Source organism: Zingiber officinale, chromosome 6B (assembly GCF_018446385.1).
Source record: "Zingiber officinale cultivar Zhangliang chromosome 6B, Zo_v1.1, whole genome shotgun sequence".
NCBI lineage: Eukaryota > Viridiplantae > Streptophyta > Magnoliopsida > Zingiberales > Zingiberaceae > Zingiber > Zingiber officinale.
Genome location: NC_055996.1, coordinates 83,071,493 through 83,091,030, shown reverse-complemented (window position 1 = coordinate 83,091,030; position 19,538 = coordinate 83,071,493). Strand labels below are relative to the sequence as shown.

Sequence of the window (19,538 nt, the reverse complement as noted above, 5' to 3'; positions counted from 1 at the left end):
ACAAGGAGTTGTGAATCTTTTATGGGTTATCCAAACACCCTTAGGCCCTTCGATTTATACTCAATCATCTCGGGTTCACATCTCTAAGGAGATGTTTTGCTTAAAATGTTAAAGTATAAGCCTCCATGACCAAGATGACTTGAATACCTCAAGTCAAAGGAAGCTTGCACTCGAGCTGTAGTAATTACTTCACAGACATATCCATATATGTAGAAAACTATATGAAGCCTTACAACATATTACTTTAATAAACTAGTTACCATAACTAACATCCAAGTTTAACTCTCGACATCTTAATGTCTCCAGCTAGTGAGTAACAGTTGTTTAGTTAGACCAATGAGTATAACTCGTGCTAGTCTCATAGAATTGATGATGCTCGAATACATCAATTCATTGACTAGGAATGTTTTATACTTTCATAATTACATATGTAGAGATTCACTAGTTGTGATTCAATCATAAGTTCTCTCATTCTATGAGTCGTATTGCATAAATGAGTTTAAGATCATTCAAAGACACAAGTAAAATGCACTCAAATAATAAATATATATTTATCGAAACAAATAGTTTAAATCATAAGATGATTTCCTTAGGACACCTTTCAAACATAGCAATCAGTATATGAATCGCTTCTTATAACTTCTACCATCAATGAGACAGTTAAGAGAATATGTCGTCAAAATGTTGGGTAATGGAAGATGTATAGTCATCCTTCGAGGAAGATTCCATAGCATGTAAATGTTATAACAGTAGAATATTATCTAACAAGTAGTTGTTATTCTCTGATAGGTTATTATCATTCTCTAACAATGTTATCCTCTGAGGGTAGTCCGACTGACCTAATAGTCAACTGGTTGTATAATGGGAGACTGGCAATAGAAACGGGAAACTAAATCCCTTAAGTACAACCGACTCTTAGATCGACCAGGTTTATACTGAGAATTACCTCATATACCTATCTTATATATAAGTGGGGGTGATGAGCGTTGTAAACCCGATCAGCGTTTTGACCGGCCGACCATAGTCTCAGTGTTGCAAGATAGAGAACTATGCCCTATAAACCTGACTGGATCTTAGGTCGACCGATCATATGCTCAAAGATAGGGAGTTATGCATGTAAGCTTGACTGCCCCTTGGGTCGATCGGACATATACTAAGAGAGGGAGATATGCCTGGTAAATCGGGTCGACACTTGGGCCAACCGAACATATACCGAGAGTTGTATTGTATACTCAACCGTTGCGAGAAGTTTATTCTGTGCGCCTTAGCATTGAGGTGTGGAGCGCTAAAGACCTTAAGTCCAACTAACTCTGAAGTCGATCGGCTCTGCGTTGAATACTTTAGCGTTGAGAAGTGAGGAACTGATTCTCAATGAGAGCAACTTGGCCATCCGCTCATATTCTAACCCTCATTGACATCTTATTTTGACTTTGACTATCATTTTACCTTGACTTTAACTTCCACCTAACTATTGGATCCACTTATAAAATACCGCATCAATTGATGATAAAAGCCTATAAATTTACACTCACGAGCGAAGTATCAATTCAACATTAGACCGTCTTACACAAACGATGAAGACCAGAAGAATCCACTACCAACGATTTGATATAGTGCTTTCATGATTTACCCCATATTGATGAAAAACTTACGTAGACTTGATGCGGCGCTTTCATGATTTACTCCAGATTGATGAAAAACTTATGTAGAGTTGGATCTAGCTCCTCTAAAATTAATTGGGTATAGGCTCATTTGCAGAAATATATATATATATAGATAGGCTCATTAGCATTATATTATATGGGATGGGAAATGATACAAGAAAAGGTCAACCATGAAAAGTCAAAGGGATTGATTCAGTTGACAGGAAAGGATACAGAAGAAGATTTTGAGAGAGTAGATACGGTAGCAAGAAAAAACGTCGCCGTCACTCATTGGAACTCACCTCCGCCACCATTGAGCCTAACACTTGGGAATTTCAAGGTGAGAATTTCAAATGTGTTCAACATTGCTAACTGACCTTTTACATATTTATTTCCTGCTGCATGAGCCTCCCGATTTCAATGAATCCTGAGTTGTAATTGATTTATCTGCCAAAAAACAAGCATGAGTTGTACAAGAAAAAGCACCGAGTGATCCTTCAATACAAAACTAAGTAATAGTTTGTATATAATAAGAATGTAAAAACATGCACAATCGGAAATGGAACCAAATAACGTTCTGTGACCCAGAGGAATCCAACCACATGAATTACAGACTATAACTAAATGAACTTACACTTGAACAAATTTAATGCGAAACATCTATGAAAAGGGAAAAAAAAAAAGAGAGAAAAAACTTTCAAATGAAGATGGAGTAGGAAGCAATTAATCACCACTCTTCTTCTTTGAAAACTTCTTTCTAGCATTTTTCTTTGCTTCCTCTCGCATCTTAGAAAGCTCATAAAACCACTGTTCGAAATGAGCATCTATCATGTCCAGCTCTGCTCTCAACTCATTTTGATCTTCATCAGTCAGAGATAGTGCAGAAGATTGCTTCAGCATATTCAAGTTAGAAGCATGTTTTCTATCGTTGCAATTGAGCGTGTAAGAGTTTAAATTAATGTTGGCAAGCAAAAAAGGGGCCCCAACATCACTAATTTGTGTATCTGCTTTAGAATCAACATCAGTATTATACCCACTTGGGTTCTTGAAACTTCCCGTAAAGATATCAGAATAAAGTGACCCTTGAGAACTTTTGTCCCCTCTACCACCATATAATGTGTGACACTCAGTAGGCGACATCATTGATTCTTCCACCTTTTCTTCCACCTTCCTGTATGATCGACCATGATCACTTTCTACAAACTTCCCTTCTGAACTCTTCAGGTTTAGCTGAGATAAACCGGTATGGTCATAGTCAAACTCAGAATAATCACTTGAGTGTTGTGACTTGGAGGGCTGCACTGAAAAAAACTCATTTTCACCATATGCTTCATAATCCTTGTGATGAATATTCTCATTAGAATGGTCAATTGAGAGTTTCCAGCCAGGTGCAAGTTTCATGATCAGGAAATCAATAAAATCAGCTATGAAAACAACATCATAATCAGATAGTTCCAGTTGTTCCACCATTTCTGCGGCCACTCCAAGGGCAGTATCAGATTTTAAGCAGAACACAAAATGTATATACTTTACCATACCTGTATGGTAAAGAAAAAAAATATAAGCAGCTTCAAAGAAAAATCATCACGAACACAATATTGCCTTACCATATGCATCCGCAATACGCAAAATTAGTGAGACAGATGTATCATCATGTTTACTTCCTTGAAGTGTAAATTCTTTGTTTTTATTTGTTCTTTGGAATTCCAAAACCGTGATAGGTGTTGTTAAATTACTGCTCTCAGTGCCATTACTAGTTGGAAGTGATTTGTAATCAGAGTCAATGTCCATGTATAGAGGCCTTGAGATTGGATTTGTATTAAGCATATTTTTGGAAACTTGAACAATATCTGAAAGAGATTCCTTCTTGTTATTAATTTGAAGAAATGGATCTTTCAAGAGTTCCTTGGCAGGTAATCTTTCTGAAGCAGAAACCAAGCATTTCTCAATAAACTGCCGTACCTCCGGATCTGTTACTTTAGCAAGTGCAGCAGGCTTTATTCCCTATAATTATTAAATAGGACGTCTTGGTAATTTTAAAAATTGAACTGAAAAATAAAATTCATTATTAAGTGGGCAGATGCTCTAATAGGTACAGCTTACATTTGTGACTTTCTTGAAAATTTGCGCTGGATTTTTGCATTCACTGTATGGAAATTCAAGTGTAATCATCTCCAACATGCACATTCCAAAAGAATAAATGTCCACTAATTCATTGTACTCCTCTTCATATAGCTCTGGGGCCATAAATTCAGGGGTACCTGCCATTGCCATTTGTTAATTCATTATAAGACATTTAAAATGACATCAAAAGGATACTAAACATAATGCAAGAAAGTAAATAATTGAAATATAGAAAAGTGATAGGGAAAAAAAAATAAAAGAAAAAAAAAGTAGTGAAACAACAAGGCAACCTAAATAGAATGCCATCACAACCAAAAGACAAATATTTTAAGCCATAGCCGCTTGGTAGCTAAAGATCTGACACTGATGTAACAGAGAATAAGCAAGTGTTGTCTTCTAATGGAAAAGGAATTTGGAAAACTTTTGTTCATACCGATAACACTTCGAGCGCTAGGTTGCTGCATCACAATAGCTAATCCAAGATCCCCAATCTTAACCTCTCCATTATTTCCGTTCACAAAAATGTTATCACATTTCAGGTCACGGTGAAGTATTGGAGGTTTGTGATTGTGAAGGTACTCCAAACCTCGAAGGATTTGTGATGCCCAGTTCTTTATAGCTTTCATATCCACATTCTTATGCCTCTTGCGATAGCTACAAGTACAGAAATTGATCCAATTTTAGATGTATCCCATTCAAGCAGGTCAAGCATCATATAAGGGGCCAGACTACCTACTGCCTTAAACTTCCAGAAGTAAAAAGCTCAGTTATGATGTTTATGGTCTTCGTCTGATGATCAACCCATGAGTCGATAAATTTGATGATATTCTCATGCTTTAAGGATCTCAGAAGGTAGACTTCAGAATACAGACGCCCAATGTTATCCGGAGATTGCAGCACCTCCTCAATGCATACTTGGTTCCATGCAACTTCTATCCCATCAACCTCATCGAACCCTTTGTAACTACACAGCAAAAATAGAACTTATATTTGGAAGCTCTACAAAGTCATACATATTATTGAAGCATTTCGTTACCTGTAGCTAAACAGATCATTATAAATAAGAAAATAAAGAAAATAAAGGGAAAAAAGAACTGAAAATCTATAACATACACGGTCTTAAATGCTCCCCTTCCCAGAATCTCGTTGTACTGCAGCAAAGGAGAACAATGATAGCAAACAAAATCAAAAGTAAAAAAAAAAAAAATAGCTGTAGATTCCAAACCATTGCTCATATTAGTATTAAACAAAATGAAAACTTGAACGACCAACTGCTATACTTGAACCAATTTAATTGAAATAGAAAAATATGGACAAATATATAAATGCAAGAAGGGGGAAAAAACATCCTTGACGCAGAAGCTTGTTCGACCAACAAAGCATGGAGTTTATCAGAATGCACTCACACGAATATACCGGCCCGTCGGATCAGTCTCCACACAGCGTTCAGCCTCCAACAAGCTACTCACCCCGAGATTGGATGGAAATCCATTTACTGACAGCTCCATTTCAAATAACGACGACAGCAAGACGAACAAAAGCAAGCGGAGAAAGGGAAGTAAAAGAAAAGAAGTGGAAGGTATCAAAGGAAGACGAGGCGGCGACAGAATCCTTCAGAGAAGGCCTCGGACGCGACGGAGAAGGAATCGGTGGCCGATTGCAGGCGGAATCCGCAAGCAACGGCCGACTTCTCCACGAGGGCGAGATCCATCGCCCCAGTCCCGGTAGTAGTTGTGGCGATTGTGGAACGACTGCGGCCTCTCATGCTCCTGCGACCGCTCCCGATTCCGGCGATTGGCAATCTCGCGTAGTCTGCATCCCTCGGCAGGCGAGGCCGAGCCCCCTAGGAAGAGAGACGGAGGCGGACGAGGGCCAACACCAGCAGAACAAGAGGAGGAGGAGGACGAAGGAAGGAGGGGGAATGAAAAGAAACCCTAATCGCAAATGCGGAAGCGACGGAGAGAAAGAGGATTGAAAGAAGCGGCGGGTGGAGCCGGAAGAGGAGGAAAGACGTAACAGCTGTTCGGTGCCATAATTTATACACTTTTTCTTTTACTATTTCTCCACCTTTTCGGGGGAGCAATTATATACATTCCTTCAATTTTTATTTTATTTAATAAATAAAAATAATTTTTTTATTATTATTTATAAATACAAGCTGTTATATTTTGCTAACTGAAATATTTTTCAAGGGAATAATTAGTGATAATTGCTGTGAATTTTAAGTGTTAGAATAATTTATGGATGAAAAAAATGAATTCAAAAAAGAGTTGATTTTTATTATTTGGTAGGTGAGGTAGAATTGCTAGTCTTTACAATTATGGAGTGCATATCTTTGTCATGTGTTAAATGACCCACAATTTTGAAAATGACCCATTTTATTTAATATATAATAGTTTGACCTACCCAACTCAACTAATCCATTTGGCTAGTTATATTGTCTCAATCATTCGACCCACCCAATCCAATTTAATTTTAGTATAAATAGATATTATCCTTTTAAAACAATAAAATAAATATAATGTTACCTTTATATGCATTAGTGCTAATCTATAAATATTTTATAAATAGCATTGATTAAAATTAATTGTAGGTTTACAAAACATAATTAAAATCATAAGCCCAATCAATAATTAATTGCTTGCTTTCACTTGTCTGCCCAAGTTTAAAAAACTTGATAAGCATTGTAAATCTACAAAACATGTCTTTCACATTCTGATTAATATCAGGGATAAAATATTATGAATAGCACTAATAATTGGAAATTGAAGCATAAACTATGCTTCGAATTTACCTGATAAACGAATAAAAAAAAAAGACAGCCTGAACACCTGAGGTATCAAAATTAGCAATCCCAAGGATAATTCTGATCAACTAATTTACACAAGTTAAGGATTCACTTAGGACAATCAAATTTAGTAAAATATATGCTTAGGTGGATTCAGTGCTTCCTCTACTGAATAAAAACTGAAGAGTGCGGTAATCCAAAGGCCTTAATTTGTTTCAGGTGAAAAAACTTTGCAAGGAAAATCGATATCGATGCAAAGAAACACAGGCCAGAAAATGGAAGCCCTGACTTGGATTTCCTCATGTGCTACAAAGCCATGAATGCTTTAGACCTCCTGAATGAGAGCATTTGGCTTTGACATTCTTTTCCTTTCAGCTTTCAAACTTTCACCGCCAAGTTCCAATTGTGAGAGAGATGCTTTCTCTACTGTCACAAAATCTGCTAAAGTCGACCAGGTCTCTGCTGGCTGCTCATGAACCCAGCACATCAAGAAATACACCTTCCTTTCTGCGGATCTTAGTTTCTGAGTGGTTTTGTTTCTTTCCGTCTTATTGATATTCTCGGACTTGAGCATTCTTTCACCAGCTTGAAAGAGTCTTTGAAAATCACACAAGCAGCAGATGAGAGCGTGAGTTCCCAATGAAAGAAGGCATATGACATCGTCGATAAGCCCAATTGCGAAACTAAAACCTCCAGCTTGTTTGTAGATGGGTGAGCATGTTTCCTCGATGCAAGCTGCGAGTGCCTCTGTTACAGTTTCAGGCCGGCCAACATCGCCTAGTACTTTTGACATGCTGAAGGCCATAGTGGAAGCACTCAGAGGGTCAGAATGCCAATCCCCATTGTAAAGGCGAAGTGTGAAACAGTAACTGTACACTACATCGATCACATGAACTGCAAGAAGAGGGGAAGGCTCCCCGTGCATCAACTGCTTGAGTGGTTGAAGTGGACTTTCTGGTCCAACTGGAATCTCACTAATAGTAACTGTACTTGATTGAACATCAAGTGGCTTAACAAGCTGGCAACCTTCAGGGCTTAGAGAAATAGATCTTGCAGAAGGTTTCCTCCACCAAGGAGTCCATGGCTCTATAAGTTTGCTAAGTTCTCCGGATGCGATTGTTCTCCTAAAGTGTTTGATTTCCTCTGGAGATAAATCTTCAAGTTTGATTTCTTCACCTAGGAAATTTAAAATAAGAACGATCCTGTAAGAACATCAAACAAAGCAGCAATGTCCTGAACACAGATATTGTGTGCAAAAGGGAAAACCCAAACAAGAATCCCCAGATTCACACTGGTTGTCAATGTCACTCAACCAACATGAAGGCTGAGATATGATGCCAAACGACACAGAAACGATCTAAATGTATTGGTAATGTGTCGTGTTTACACTATCAGAAGGATATCAAATCCATGGATTAGTGGAATTACTGAGCAGAGTCCATACTCCTTCCCAAGCACAGTTTGAATCAAAATTGAATCCTTGGTTTCCATTTCCACTTCCGAGGTCTCACATTCAGCTTAGGTAAATAAGGGAAGAAGTATAAATTGTGCTTGGGAGCCACACTATTCTATGGAGTTGATTTCGCAGGGTGCTTGGAAACCATATCAATCCATGGAATTGATTTCCTACCATCTGTGCAAACATGGCATAAGTGTAGTTTAAGAAACCTACAAGGGAATGCAAATTTCTGATCTAGCAAAATGTAAAGGAGACTCTGATTTAAGATATCTCAGCCTCTGAAGAGGGCCAAGAGGTCCAGTAGAAATAAAAATTGCTGGAATATGCAGTAGATGAAGAAAAAATATATTTTTTTTTATTACTTTATACTTCATAGATTTAGAAAGCTATTTATCATTCAAAGGTGCCATTTGTTATTCAATGAGTTTGTTGCACAAGGATTTGCATTACAAATAAATATGAGAGGAAGGATAATGGCATACCTGACAAAACCTTATGAATGATCTCCTCTGATAGCATAGTCTCTGTCAAAAAAGTAAAAAAGGTTAGCACGTGGTTTGTAGTTACCTAAACTCACCTTGTTGATTTTTCTTTACAATCATCATGCGACAACAACTAACAAGCATCAGTTTAGTAAAAGCATGACTTATGGTGTCACAAAGATGATATATAACGAAGACCAAGCAATAGATCTTCGAAAAGAATATCTTTAAGAGAATATGTGATGCATTAAGGCCTCATTTCCTACAAAGGATGAACTTGTTAGGGAAAGAAAAGAAAATATTCATAAGAAATTATGAAATATTTTTCAGACGATTGTTTCCTTAGAGAGAGGGAAAGAGAGAGAAAAACTTTAAATTTTAAAACATTATTTAAAAAAATATTAATCAAAATAGATTTAAAGAATTGTTTTAAGTTAGGAAATGAGTTCCATTGGATGCAAAGTAATCTTTCTGTCCAAATTGGATAGAAACAATATAGAGGAAAATGAGTTCCATTGGGCACAAAAGTAATCTTTCCGTTCAAATAAGATAGAAACAATATAGACAAAAACTGAAGAAAGGTTTTTAAAGAATTGTTTTAAGTTAGGAAATGAGTTCCATTGGATGCAAAGTAATCTTTCTGTCCAAATTGGATAGAAACAATATAGAGGAAAATGAGTTCCATTGGGCACAAAAGTAATCTTTCCGTTCAAATAAGATAGAAACAATATAGACAAAAACTGAAGAAAGGTTTCCTTTGTCTTTTCCTTCACTCCATAATTTTCACCACAAAATGGAAGGAAAGTGCTGCTGGGAAAAATTTTCCGGTCACTTGATTTCCTTCCTAGTTTCCTTCTCTCTGAGGAAATAAGCCTTTAACATCTTGCTGAGTTAATTTTCTTAGAACCAGTTTGTTGAAGTTGTAGGTTGAGAAGCATGTTCGTTGGCTTGTATAGGTCATTGTAAGAGTTAATGGAGTAGATGGGTGTCTTAACTCATGAAAATTAGGAATTTGATTAGCTGGATCTCTCTTCTCAGCTCCTCTTTTAATCTTCTCTGTTTAAAACACATTTCTCTGTCATCTTCATTATTTTAGTGTTTTCCCTCCTACCCTTTGTTCTCTCTCTTCCTCCTTGTCCTGGATATTTGAATCCTACTCATTTTGCTATTTTAGACACTTCAATGCCTTAGCGAAGAGTTATCCATCTTTCATCCATTTTGTCAAAGCAATTATGTTATCAGTTCAAGACAAGGTAAGCAGCTTACAGTTTGTTGCCATCATAACCTCATTGTTACGTGACCTAGTCATAAACCATTGTGCCCTAAGGTTGAATGGAATTTTCTCAAACATAAATAATATAATCAACAATATAAAATAGCTCTAAGGTTGAATCAAAGCATTCCAAAAAAAAACATAAAAATTCTTGAGACCCAGAAAATAAAATGGAGAACATTCTACTACAAACCACCACCATCATCTTCAGAGTTCATCTCTTCTTCAGAATGGAACCTTTTCAGTATATCAACCATTTTCCTCTTTGTTTCATCATCTGGTTGCACCTGTTTCAGCTCCTCCATCACATTCTCGCGCATGAAAGATTCTGTGCAGCGAAGGCTGTGCCTCTGCACAAGCATCCAATAGAATTACATACACAAAGCAAAAGGTCACAATTTAAGAACAACTACAAAAATCAAGATGGAATGCACCAGTAATATTATTCTTGGTAAACAACTGAAAATTGAATATGCAGATGCATGACAATCAAGTATAAGCCTTCAAATTAATGCTGCAGCCGCAACCACTCAAATGAAAATCCTTTAAAAAATCCCGAATGAACATCTTGAGCATATGGAATATAAATTGCACACTTTGTATCATTTTAATATAATGAAAAGTTGCAAACAAAGAGAAAGTTATGATAAAGGATGAACGTTACATCACCTTGTAACATTGAAGTGAGCAGTAGCGAGAATTGCACCGGGGACAGGTATATTGAGAAAATTGCTTCTGGCATCTAAAAAGAATAAGGAAAGGCATCACAATTAAAATCGAACAGTTAAGCAATATCACATAGAACCTCAATGAGCAGAGCGTAAAAGCACAATAATTAAGTTTCCATATGCCAAACGTGTAAGAGAAAAAATGAACACCTAAAAAACCCCTAAAAATCAATCCTATTCTTACAAAAGTTGTCCTACTCTTCCTAAGCTTCCCTACCACATCAAAAATAAATAAATAAATAAATAAATAACAAAACTGAAGAAGGGAAAATTTTCCAGAACCCTAACTTTCCAGTACCCAACAAGTCTAGATCTTGCAAGACGGAGGATCAGGAAAAAAAAAAAAAAAGGAACCTGGAACTCACACTCGGCAAATAATCCTGGGTTCGGAGCTAGAGGGAGAAGTATTGGCTTCGGCGACAATCACCTTCTCCATTTTGGACCAACCAAATAATTCCCGATAAATCGATGACACTGATACGATGAGGAGAGGCTTTACAATCTGTCACTTCTAGGATCCACGCTTTAGCCTCCGGCAACTGCTTAAAACAGGGAAGGACCGCAAGAGACTGCCCCCCTTGTTGGAGAGCGAGGAAACCGCGGCGTCTGGAGAACGTCCGGCATGCAGGATTTGTGCGGTGGAAGAAGCAGTGGATAGCGGAGAGAACGGTGAGTAGCAGCGGTGGCCGGCGGGAAGAACCAACGCAGTGAGAGAGAGATCGAGAGGGGGGCAATAGGAGCGAAGTCTATCTTTCGATAAATCTTTTATACTTTATTTTCCAATAAATAAAATTTTAAAGAATAATATTTACAGAGACATTTTTTAATATTACGTTACTATCTTAATATTTTATTAAAATTTAGGACGATGGATTAATTAATTTTGATGAAGTTAAAATAAAATTATATTAATATTTTTTATATAAATATTTTCATAACTCTTTTTAATGGACAACTCTACGAAGAAAATTATATAAATATATTTTTATTAATTTAATATTTAATATAAAAAAATTAAATTAATTTTTTTTAATGAGAGAGAGTTCATTATAGTAGCTTCGTGATGAGATTCTCGAACGTCGCCTTTGCATTGCATTACTGCATAGACCTTGCATTACACTATGGATGTGGATACTAATAGATATATATATTTTTTGATATCTTGCGGCTTGTTTAGTGTGTGACTATGGCGCTTGCCTTGACATAGTTAATATTATTTCCAATACCATAGGATATAATTGATTAGCTAATTTTTCAAAATTTAATGTAATGTAGGTTCATTAGAACCATCTAAACTCTTACCCAAAACCCCTGTTAAAAGAAAAATGAAGCCCCCGCGTGTACAAAATAAATGTTATCGCTAAGGAGAGACGATTCTTTCCTCTCCACTTGGATAAAAGTAAATAAATAGGAATTAATTCTAACTCCCACATCATACAAGATTTTACCTCTAAAATTTAAACTTTCCAATTGAGTTTAGTGTTCAAGTTAAAAGAAAAATAAAAAATAAAAAAATTATATATATTTTTATGGATGTCTGGATTGAATCTACTGACATCGCAGACAGTGTTCAATTGAGTTGCAATCTCTTCTTGGACCAATGAGTCCTTCTCCTTGAGTTTCTCCTCTTCTTGGATTTGTGTAGGACTCTCATGAAGTGCAATTACCTTTTTCCAAAGGTCACTTGCGTTCTCGTATTCATATACATTCAATATCGCATTAGGAGATAATAAATTAATTAAAATTCTAGTTACCTCCTTGTCCGCTACATTACTACTATAGTAACGCTACATTACTAATACAGTAACGTTTGCAGTACTACTAAATTAACGCTACAGTGCTGCTACAGTAACCCTAAGCTTATGATTTAACCCCCGAGTACATTCACTCAGTACTCGTCCTCGCCCGACTAACCTGGACCTAGCCTTTTAATCTCCTCCATCAGCCTTGCGTTCCTCGGATGTCTTCCCATCCTTCACGTCTTGCCTTCTGGAGCTTCCATCGGCCTTGTCATTGTTGTCGGGTCTTCCTTTGCCAAGAGGTCGCACCTCCGGGACTTCATCCATTGCCAAGTCACACTTGGACTTACGTTGCCAAGACTACATGCTTGGACTTACATTGCCAAGACTCATCTTTAGACTTTCATCCTTTGCCAAGATCACACTTGGACTTTCTTTATTGTACATGTATCCTGCACACTCGCAATATATATCAAATACAACAATAAACCTAACTTAAACTTTTGCCCAAACATCAAAACCTAAGGTCACTAGATTGCTCCAAGAAAGTTGACATAGTTAATATTATTTCCAATGTCATGGGATATAATTAATTAGTTAATTTTTCAAAATCTAATGTAATGTAAGTTCATTAGAACCATCTAAACTCTTACCCAAAACCGCTATTAAAAGAAAAAGTGAAACCCTCGCATGTACAAAATAAATTTTATCTTCGGACTGTTCTTTCTTCTCCATATGGATAAAAGTAAATAAATAGAAATTAATTCTAACCCCCCCATCATATAATATAAGATTTTATCTCTAAAATTTAAACTTTCCAATTGAGTTGTAATGTTTAAGTTAAAAAAAAATAAAAAATAAAAAAAATTATATATATTTTTATGGGTGTCTGGATTGAATCTACTGACATCACGGTCAGTCACACACGTGATTGTCGCGCAAGTTATTAAAACCCTATACATATAATACCCAAGAGATGCTACGCTTAAACAACATGAGTTAGAGTCACTTGATGGGCATGACAAGCTCAAACTACAATCAAAATAATGCATCTCAAAGTCGAACACATGGCATTAGATCAAACTTACGACATAATAAAACGGAGTTTGGTCGACAACAGATTTTATCATTCAAACAGGTTAGATTGATAACTAAAAGGTCAGATTTACTACAACTTTACATGATCAAGAACAATAAATTCTCTAATTCTTAACACCCAAGGCATGATATTATGCACACATCATCTCATGCTAGAACAATGATTCAAGCTTCTCTTTGAGCTTACACAGGCACCACTACAAGACCTATCAACCTGCTTCAGGATTGAAGGCTTACGACAATATTTTCGTTTACTAAACACAATCTGTTTTTTCATGGCAGAGCCTTCCATCTTCAGATTTCAGGACACATTATATGAGACATGCCTGGCATCGAGCATAGGTAATCGCAATTGGTTAAGATTAACTGGAACTCACTATGGGAGATTGATGGTAACCAGGGAATGAAGAAGCTCCTTTGTCCATGAGCTTAGTGGCCAGATCACTGGATCTCAAGCAGCTATTTTGTTGTAAAAGTTGTATGAGTGATAAAAATATATCCATCCTGGTGACTTCTCTGTTTGCCTACAATAGAAGGAAAATGAAGCATTGAGTTCTGAGCACAAAATATCGATCATTGAGATCTGGAGGCAAAATATTTTAGTCTTTCCTTAGATTCAAACCTACCTCAACCAAAAACCTAGCCCAAATTTTGCACTCGCGAGTTTCCATTACTCCTTTCAAGATTATCAGCCCAAACCCACGTATGATATCTGCTATCTCAAGAAAGAGACCTCGGTCTTCACACAGCATCTGCAGCACAAAAATGTCCAGCTCACAGATAATTGGAAATAGAAAATGAAAAAAAAAAAAGGTGTTACATTGTTTTACCTCAACGAGCATCTGACCCGGGGGAGTCAGATCCTCGACTATAATTGGACAGACCATGGTTTGCCCTGCGACTTCGTATGCCCAAGTTGCCCCAGCACCAATAACACCACCAGAGTTGTCTTTTAGAACCACACCACTCTCCTCACCAATAATCTTAAAACTCAAACAATGATCAGTAGCAAGTAAAACAAATTTATTTTTAATATTGCTTTTTAAGGAAATATCTAAATCACAATATAGTCACAAATATGTACCTTGGGTTCATCGGCTTGTTTGAGTTTGTTGGCGTACTTTGTCACACTTTGCAGAAAGAGCATATGCTTGATTGTTTTGTCCAATAAAGCATCAATGCTACACTGTTACATTAGCGAAGGAAAATACAATGGAATAAATAAAAGGAGTAAATTGGCAACCAATACCAACTGCCAAGTTGTAATGTACCTTTGCACCATTTGGCACAATTTCCCTCAGCTCCTTCAGACGATCTTGAATTTGTTGACGATCTTTTGGCCTTGGACGTGTACTCTCACCAGGTCTTGCCCTTTTCTTTACAGCCTTTGTAGATTCTTCAGGTTTCTTGGACTGATTTAGAACAGAATTCTCAGTATTGATACTGGAACTATCATCAATCCATGAACAGAAATTGGAATTTGATAGTGCTTCCTTTGGAGATTCATGAACAATCTCAGAGTTAGAGAATGGCAAGAACAGATTTGATGCAACATTTACAGAAGGAAGACCTACTGAAGGAGCCTGATTTCTGTACACTGAAGGATCACCCAATCCACTAGGAAATTGACTCCCCAAATTAAGTCGAGAAATAGAATTACCATATTTGGCACTAGGGCGGTGAGCAGAACCTTTATTGGCATGATCACCAGCTATAGCATCCATCAATAACTGAAGACCAGAGTCCGAGAACATTCCCTTATCAGAAGCTGAGCTCATTTCCATTGCTGAGAGACAACCTGAAGTGCCGGAGCTTCTACTTGAAGTGTTATTGTGAACTGGCATTGTAATATTATCCCACAGTTCAGGTGCAAAATTGTTTTGACCCATGTCTAGTCCCACACTATCAAACTGGCCATTATCATAAAGTAGTTGAATAGGTGCTATGGAAGAGTTCCCTTTTTTATCACTCTCTAAAACCAGTGAATTAACTGCAGCTGAAATGGAATTCTCAACTTGCTTTTGCGATGACCTGGTAATCATGTTGCAACCACTGTTGTCACTCTCGGCAAGACTAGATGATACAGAGTGGACACCTCCAATACTCTCATTCTTTTGCACACTTGCCTCATCAATTATATGCTCAGAATGTTGATCACAAACATCAGTCACAGGAAGATCTTTATGATGATATAATAAAGAACTTTCAGATCTGGAATCTGGAGAGAGTGATTTACAATATCATTTTATATTTCATGATGCAAAAGAGAAAAAGGAAAGTTTTGAGCCATATATATCAACTAAATGAACGATTTACCATATATGCATGCTTTTGCAATCTCAGAAAGGTTTGCTTTAGGCATTGAATCCTGTGGCGCAAATCTATTAAAGGAAGCAGAACCTGCAAAAGATTCACACAATTTGTTAATACAATGAAAATGAATATTAGAAACCAAAATTATGAAACAAGTAATTCATAATACCAGATGACAGCCCTGGCCCTATCATCAGGTGGGGATTTGTGAAATTGTTCAAGTAATTGTCTGTCTTAAAGAACATCATGCCTGAAATTTCAGGGCAGTCAGAGATAGACTGTAATTTGGTGTTAGGCGGCACTTGTACTGGATTTTTCACGATGGTTGAATCCTGGAGTTCTGTGAAGTGAACTGAGGAGTTTGCAACCATAAAGGATGTCTTCTGGAATGAATTGTAGTAGTCTCTCGAATCATCAGTAGATTGAGCTAGTAGGGATTCTAGTAAATGAGGGCTCATGGCATTACGAGTACTGGAACTATAATAAGATCCTAGAGGATAGATGTTGGGAGAAGAGATAGGGCCTAAAGAATCAGTGTTATTCAACTGCTCTCCAAAAGCTTCATGGAAGGTACTAGCATTCTGATAGCAAGAATAAGGATCTGCAGAGGAACTTGCAAAATTGAATATTTCATGCTGATCACGAAACTCCATTGCTTCATGAGTATCTACATATTGGAAATGCCCAGACAAATTCTCCATAAGCAGAAATGAACTCTTTGCTAGATCAAAATTTCAAATATCAGGAACATATTATGCCTGTGCATCATTAAATTAATCAAGTTCTTGAGAAATGCATTCAACAACAACAACCAAACTTTATCCCACTAGGTGGAGTCGGCTTGAGAAATGCATTCACGTTTGAAAAAAAGGGAGCTAAGTAATTCAAAAGCTAAAGCTTCAACTCACAGGTTGTATTAATGTGCACAAGATAGTTAAATTGTTATGAACAGAGTATGTTGCTCATAAATGTTGGATAGACACTCAAAATAGAAAATAAACAATGACTTACAAATCCCGTTTTTCAAACTATTACTCATAATCTTACATAAACAAACTGAATATTCTCCTTGTACTTAAAAAAACATCACGTGTACTACAGTATGCAAAGGGAAAGCCCGCATATCTAGCTAGCAATTCAAGATATTGAAAGATAGATAATTTCGTATTCTGCATAATTCTGAAAATTTGAAATTGACTTAATGACCTTAAACAAGTATCCTTGTGAAACCGTCCACCTTAATAAAAAATTGTGTCATGATATAATATTTATATTCTTATACTCAAATCAACACTTATTTCATTGATAAATTTCACCTTTTCTCAGTTAGAAATCATTCTCTATCTTCTATATTCTCTATGATTCTATAATATGCATATAGAAAAAGCTTTGTTTATGGATACATCTTCATCGAAACTCAAAAGCACATCTATCTAGTACCCAAAATAAAGCTTTGGGGATGTAAATGAGTTACTATAAAGTACAATTTCCATTGTTAATTGCAAATAAGTGCGCATGACAGAAATCACCAGTTTAAATTACACTAAGAGAAATTTTTAACTTGCACAGCAGTGAATATTATACAACAAAGGGAATCCTAAGCTAATTGTAGTGATGAGGACTCACAGAGTGTAGGCAAATTTCAAAGGTTATCAGCTTTGGAACAAACAAACACATGCAGTAGTATTAATGAACGTTGAACAACAATAAATGATTTTTTTAGTTTTTCCTAGTATGAAATATCATGGAAATATACATAAATCTAAAGAAAATAAGAATTTGAAGTTTATGTCAAATATCCATTTGGCTTACAATTATTTGTGCTTCTAAACAATTTCTTAAGGTTCTAATTGGATATTCTTAATAAACCTACAAACTTGACTCAATCTGTTATGATGTAATGGAGAAATTTTTTTCCTTCAGAAACAAGAAAAAGGCATCATACTTCCATGATTAACAAGGTATAGGAAATCATTTGTATATGTAAATAGCCCGTATTACCTTAGATAACTTGAGTTGCTCAGAGGAGATAATTGAGTGAGATCCGAATTAACAAATTTAGAATTTCATCCATAAACTCTCCATCAACATCTACATGAAAATAAACAGGAAAGGATGGCCGTCAATGATTTAACTGTTTTACAACTATTCAACATGGTACTTAGAGATCGTATGTTCATTTGGATATTCGAAGTGGTAAATGACCAGAGTCCATAAACAACAGAAATATACCTTAACAATATGCAATTGTTCAGAACAGTGGCGAAGAAAAGAGTATATACATTGATTGGAGAATATACAAAGAATGCCAGGAAGTTAAACATTTGTCAGAACAGGAATTTGGCTGCATTATGCAAAAATGACTAATAACGATGAAGAAGTACGACTAAGCACTTGAGATTACATGGGATCAGTAGATATGGAACAAAATGTATTATTCTTACATAAAATCAATGAAAACAGCAGAGAAAAATAAACATGATAAACTCAACAACAACAACAACAACAACAAAATGATAAAGAAATATGCACACTCACAGTCTCTTCTAGATCTGAAATATTTTGAGCATGAGTGATTGTAATTCAATTTCAAGGAGTTTATTTCTAGCAGGACAAGAACCTAAGGACCTAGGGATAACCAGAAAAAAATGGTCATCCGTATTGCTTTGGCTAAAAAGGAGGAACTTTTACCAGGAAGGGGAAAGAAAGAGCAAAGCTTTTTTTTTTTTTTCCCTACCGTAGTGTGAAGAGGAAAGTCATCTGGCAAAAGTAAGCCAAAGCCAACACCATCAAGCGAGTCATCCACTAAGGAATATTCGCTATCAACCATAAGCACTATAGTTCCGAACCAAAACATATGTTTCGACAAAAGAAAATGTCGATGAGGACCATTGTTGAAGAATGTTCAAAACACGCACACACCAAAAAAATAGGTAGTTTTTTTTTCACTGGAGATCGCTTTCCCATTCATGTCATTTTCCCACAACTCGGGGATTTCGGATAGACAAGATAGGGTAGAAGCAAGCCAAAATTAACCTCCCTCCGGAAAAAGAACAAATCCATGGACTCTCACATCAGTTCCTAACGCAAGAAACAAAAAGATTCTCTAAGACATAAAAACAAGCCCCAAAGATTCGATAAATCTAAGAATCAGATACGAACAAACTAGAGATACAGCGGGTCTCCACCATCCTCAACCATGGCACCAGGCCAGGACACACCGCCACGGCACCTACCTCACAACCGGCTCCGCCGCCGTCAGGGAGATCGCCTCCTCGCACCGAGATCAGAAGAGGAGCGAAAGCAGAGAAGTATACGCGGAAGTCTAGAAGAAAAATAACCCTAAAATGTCGTCGCCTTATTCAAGCACTGGCCTCGGCCTCTCCTGCGTGCTCATGCTCAGACTCGCTGTCTCGCTCTCCCTTTGTTGGCTGTGGCCTCGCAGTGAGAGAGCGGAGCGGTTCAAGTAGATATTGGGCCGAACCCGATACAGACAAAAAAAACCCGGTTTTTCGGTTGCGGAAAAAACGGGCGGATGGAAGCGTTACATTGGACGATAAGTTCTTGTTTCACATAAAATTATATTCAACAAATTTTGTAATATGCTTTTCATAATCAATCCTTAATAATTAATTCTAAGATTTTGTATTAAGTCCCATTTATTGTGCATATCTTATCTTCATTGATTATTAAAACTCATAAGCATCTCCTAATATTTTTTTTAAATAACAATAATAAATTAGCCTTCGTCTGTGAACACAATGATTAAGCCTTTGTGCACTATGTGCTCCTCTTTACTCCAACACAGAGATAGGCGTGAGATTGGCAATGTCCAGTTCTTTCCTTTGACCACACAAGTCACTGAGCAATAGCAGTCAGTATTCCTTATAC

At 36.7% G+C, this 19,538-nt stretch overlaps 3 protein-coding genes across 9 annotated transcripts; all 3 read right to left on the bottom strand.

The window, feature by feature from the left end:
* Nucleotides 1–2,139: 2,139 nt before the first annotated feature.
* Nucleotides 2,140–5,781, bottom strand: LOC121992886 (probable serine/threonine-protein kinase WNK4). Its single transcript, XM_042547505.1, has 7 exons — nt 5,174–5,781; nt 4,881–4,918; nt 4,504–4,731; nt 4,201–4,421; nt 3,747–3,904; nt 3,251–3,647; nt 2,140–3,181 (listed from the first exon to the last, which is right to left on the bottom strand). Exons 1-7 carry the CDS (start codon nt 5,273–5,275, stop codon nt 2,367–2,369), a joined length of 1,959 nt encoding a protein of 652 aa, XP_042403439.1. The 5' UTR covers nt 5,276–5,781; the 3' UTR covers nt 2,140–2,366.
* An 823-nt stretch (nt 5,782–6,604) lies between these two features.
* Nucleotides 6,605–11,254, bottom strand: LOC121992885 (zinc finger HIT domain-containing protein 2-like). 2 transcript variants are annotated; one of them, XM_042547503.1, is made up of 5 exons: nt 10,863–11,254; nt 10,439–10,511; nt 9,963–10,119; nt 8,497–8,538; nt 6,605–7,731 (listed from the first exon to the last, which is right to left on the bottom strand). In XM_042547503.1, the coding sequence occupies exons 1-5, from the start codon at nt 10,931–10,933 to the stop codon at nt 6,881–6,883; spliced, it is 1,194 nt and encodes a 397-aa protein (XP_042403437.1). In that variant the 5' UTR covers nt 10,934–11,254; the 3' UTR covers nt 6,605–6,880. The 2 variants fall into 2 exon arrangements, with proteins under 2 accessions (XP_042403437.1, XP_042403438.1); XM_042547504.1 differs by having other exon boundaries at nt 9,969–10,119.
* A 2,103-nt stretch (nt 11,255–13,357) lies between these two features.
* Nucleotides 13,358–19,115, bottom strand: LOC121992883 (transcription factor bHLH157-like). Of its 6 annotated transcripts, XM_042547502.1 has the most exons (10): nt 18,884–19,115; nt 17,649–17,738; nt 15,817–16,405; nt 15,651–15,734; nt 14,909–15,552; nt 14,606–14,827; nt 14,419–14,520; nt 14,165–14,317; nt 13,961–14,086; nt 13,358–13,858 (listed from the first exon to the last, which is right to left on the bottom strand). In XM_042547502.1, the coding sequence occupies exons 3-10, from the start codon at nt 16,346–16,348 to the stop codon at nt 13,697–13,699; spliced, it is 2,025 nt and encodes a 674-aa protein (XP_042403436.1). In that variant the 5' UTR covers nt 16,349–16,405; nt 17,649–17,738; nt 18,884–19,115; the 3' UTR covers nt 13,358–13,696. The 6 variants fall into 6 exon arrangements, with proteins under 6 accessions (XP_042403436.1, XP_042403431.1, XP_042403432.1 ...); XM_042547497.1 differs by having other exon boundaries at nt 14,606–15,552; XM_042547498.1 differs by having other exon boundaries at nt 14,606–15,552; nt 15,817–16,368.
* Nucleotides 19,116–19,538: the final 423 nt, after the last annotated feature.